Consider the following 1,307-nt stretch of genomic DNA (forward strand, 5'->3'; position numbering starts at 1 on the left):
GATGTGATACAGTCCCAAGGAGGTGTGCCACGGTCATCAAGAGATAGGATGCAGTCACCAGGAGGTGTGCCACCATCATCTGGAGATGTGATACAGTCACCAGGTGGTCTGTCACCAGCATCAGGAGATGCAATACAGTCACCAGGAGGTGTGCCACCAGCATCAGGAGATGCAATACAGTCAGCAGGAGGTGTGTTACTGGCATCAGAAGATGCAATACAGTCACCAGGAGGTGTGCCACAGTCACCTAGCGGTACATTGCAGTCACCAGGCAATATGTCAGAGTCACTTGGAGATACACCAAACTTATCAGGAGATATGTCACACTCACCACAAGCATTATTGGACTTAGCAAGAGACAGGCTGAAGTCTTCCCTGAATGATGTGCAGAATCGTGATGCTCCTATGGATATCTCAGCTCCATCCTCTCCAAGTTGCTCTGCTAACTCACTATCTGGACAGTCTGAATTTAAATTAGATAAAGTTCCTTGGCTCACTATCAGAGATAGCTCAGCCAGGAAAGAGAGATCACTGCCACAGCTTGCCAACCCTGGGTCTGCCCAGATACAAGGACAAATACCACAAGTTGGGGTATACAATAGACCTTGCCTGCATAGACTGAAATACTTCTTACGGCCTCCAGTACATCATCTCTTCTTCCAGACATTAATACCAGATAAAGATACACGAGAGGTAAGCTAACATACTCACCCCCATTGGGGACTATTTCTTTGATAATGTTATCATGATTAGAGTCCATGCATTAGAGGATGGGCCAAAGATAAACAATTTTTTTTTTAATCTTCCCCCAATTTGAGGGGAGAACTAGAACTATGTTCAGATCTCAGCCCACACTTAAAACCCAGTAGTGTGCAAGTCACTTTTCTTTGTGAGCCTTGGCCTCCCTATTTGTAAAGCAGAGGTAAAAACACAACTCAGGGCACTAAATGAGATGATGTGTGTGAAGTGTGTGTTTATCTCTGATGTATCATTGGCCTTCATCAAATTCTTGTCTACCATTCCTTTATCCTCTTCTTCCTGAGTTCCATACATTTCCGATATCAGAGAGAGAAGACTCTTGTCACTTCAATGCCTCAAATCATTCCTTAGAATTTAGGAGTAAAAATTCAGTTTTAAAACTTTAATGAGGGCTGGCGAGATGGCTCAGCAGGTAAGAGCATCAACTGCTCTTCCAAAGGTCCTGAGTTCGAATCCCAGCAACCACATGGTGGCTCACAACCATCCATAACAAGATCTGACTCCCTCTTCTGGAGTGTCTGAAGACAGCTACAGTGTACTTACATATA

General features: G+C 44.4%; 1 protein-coding gene across 1 annotated transcript in view; it reads left to right on the plus strand.

The window, feature by feature from the left end:
- Positions 1 to 1,307, plus strand: part of Simc1 (SUMO interacting motifs containing 1) — a 49,681-nt gene that overhangs the window by 21,616 nt on the left and 26,758 nt on the right. Inside the window, 1 exon segment of the mRNA XM_021215409.2 lies at positions 1 to 693. This exon segment is cut by the window's left edge and continues 12 nt beyond it. Within this exon segment, the coding sequence (XP_021071068.1) occupies positions 1 to 693 (693 nt within the window).

Source organism: Mus pahari, chromosome 16 (genome assembly GCF_900095145.1).
Source record: "Mus pahari chromosome 16, PAHARI_EIJ_v1.1, whole genome shotgun sequence".
NCBI classification, from domain to species: Eukaryota; Metazoa; Chordata; class Mammalia; order Rodentia; family Muridae; genus Mus; species Mus pahari.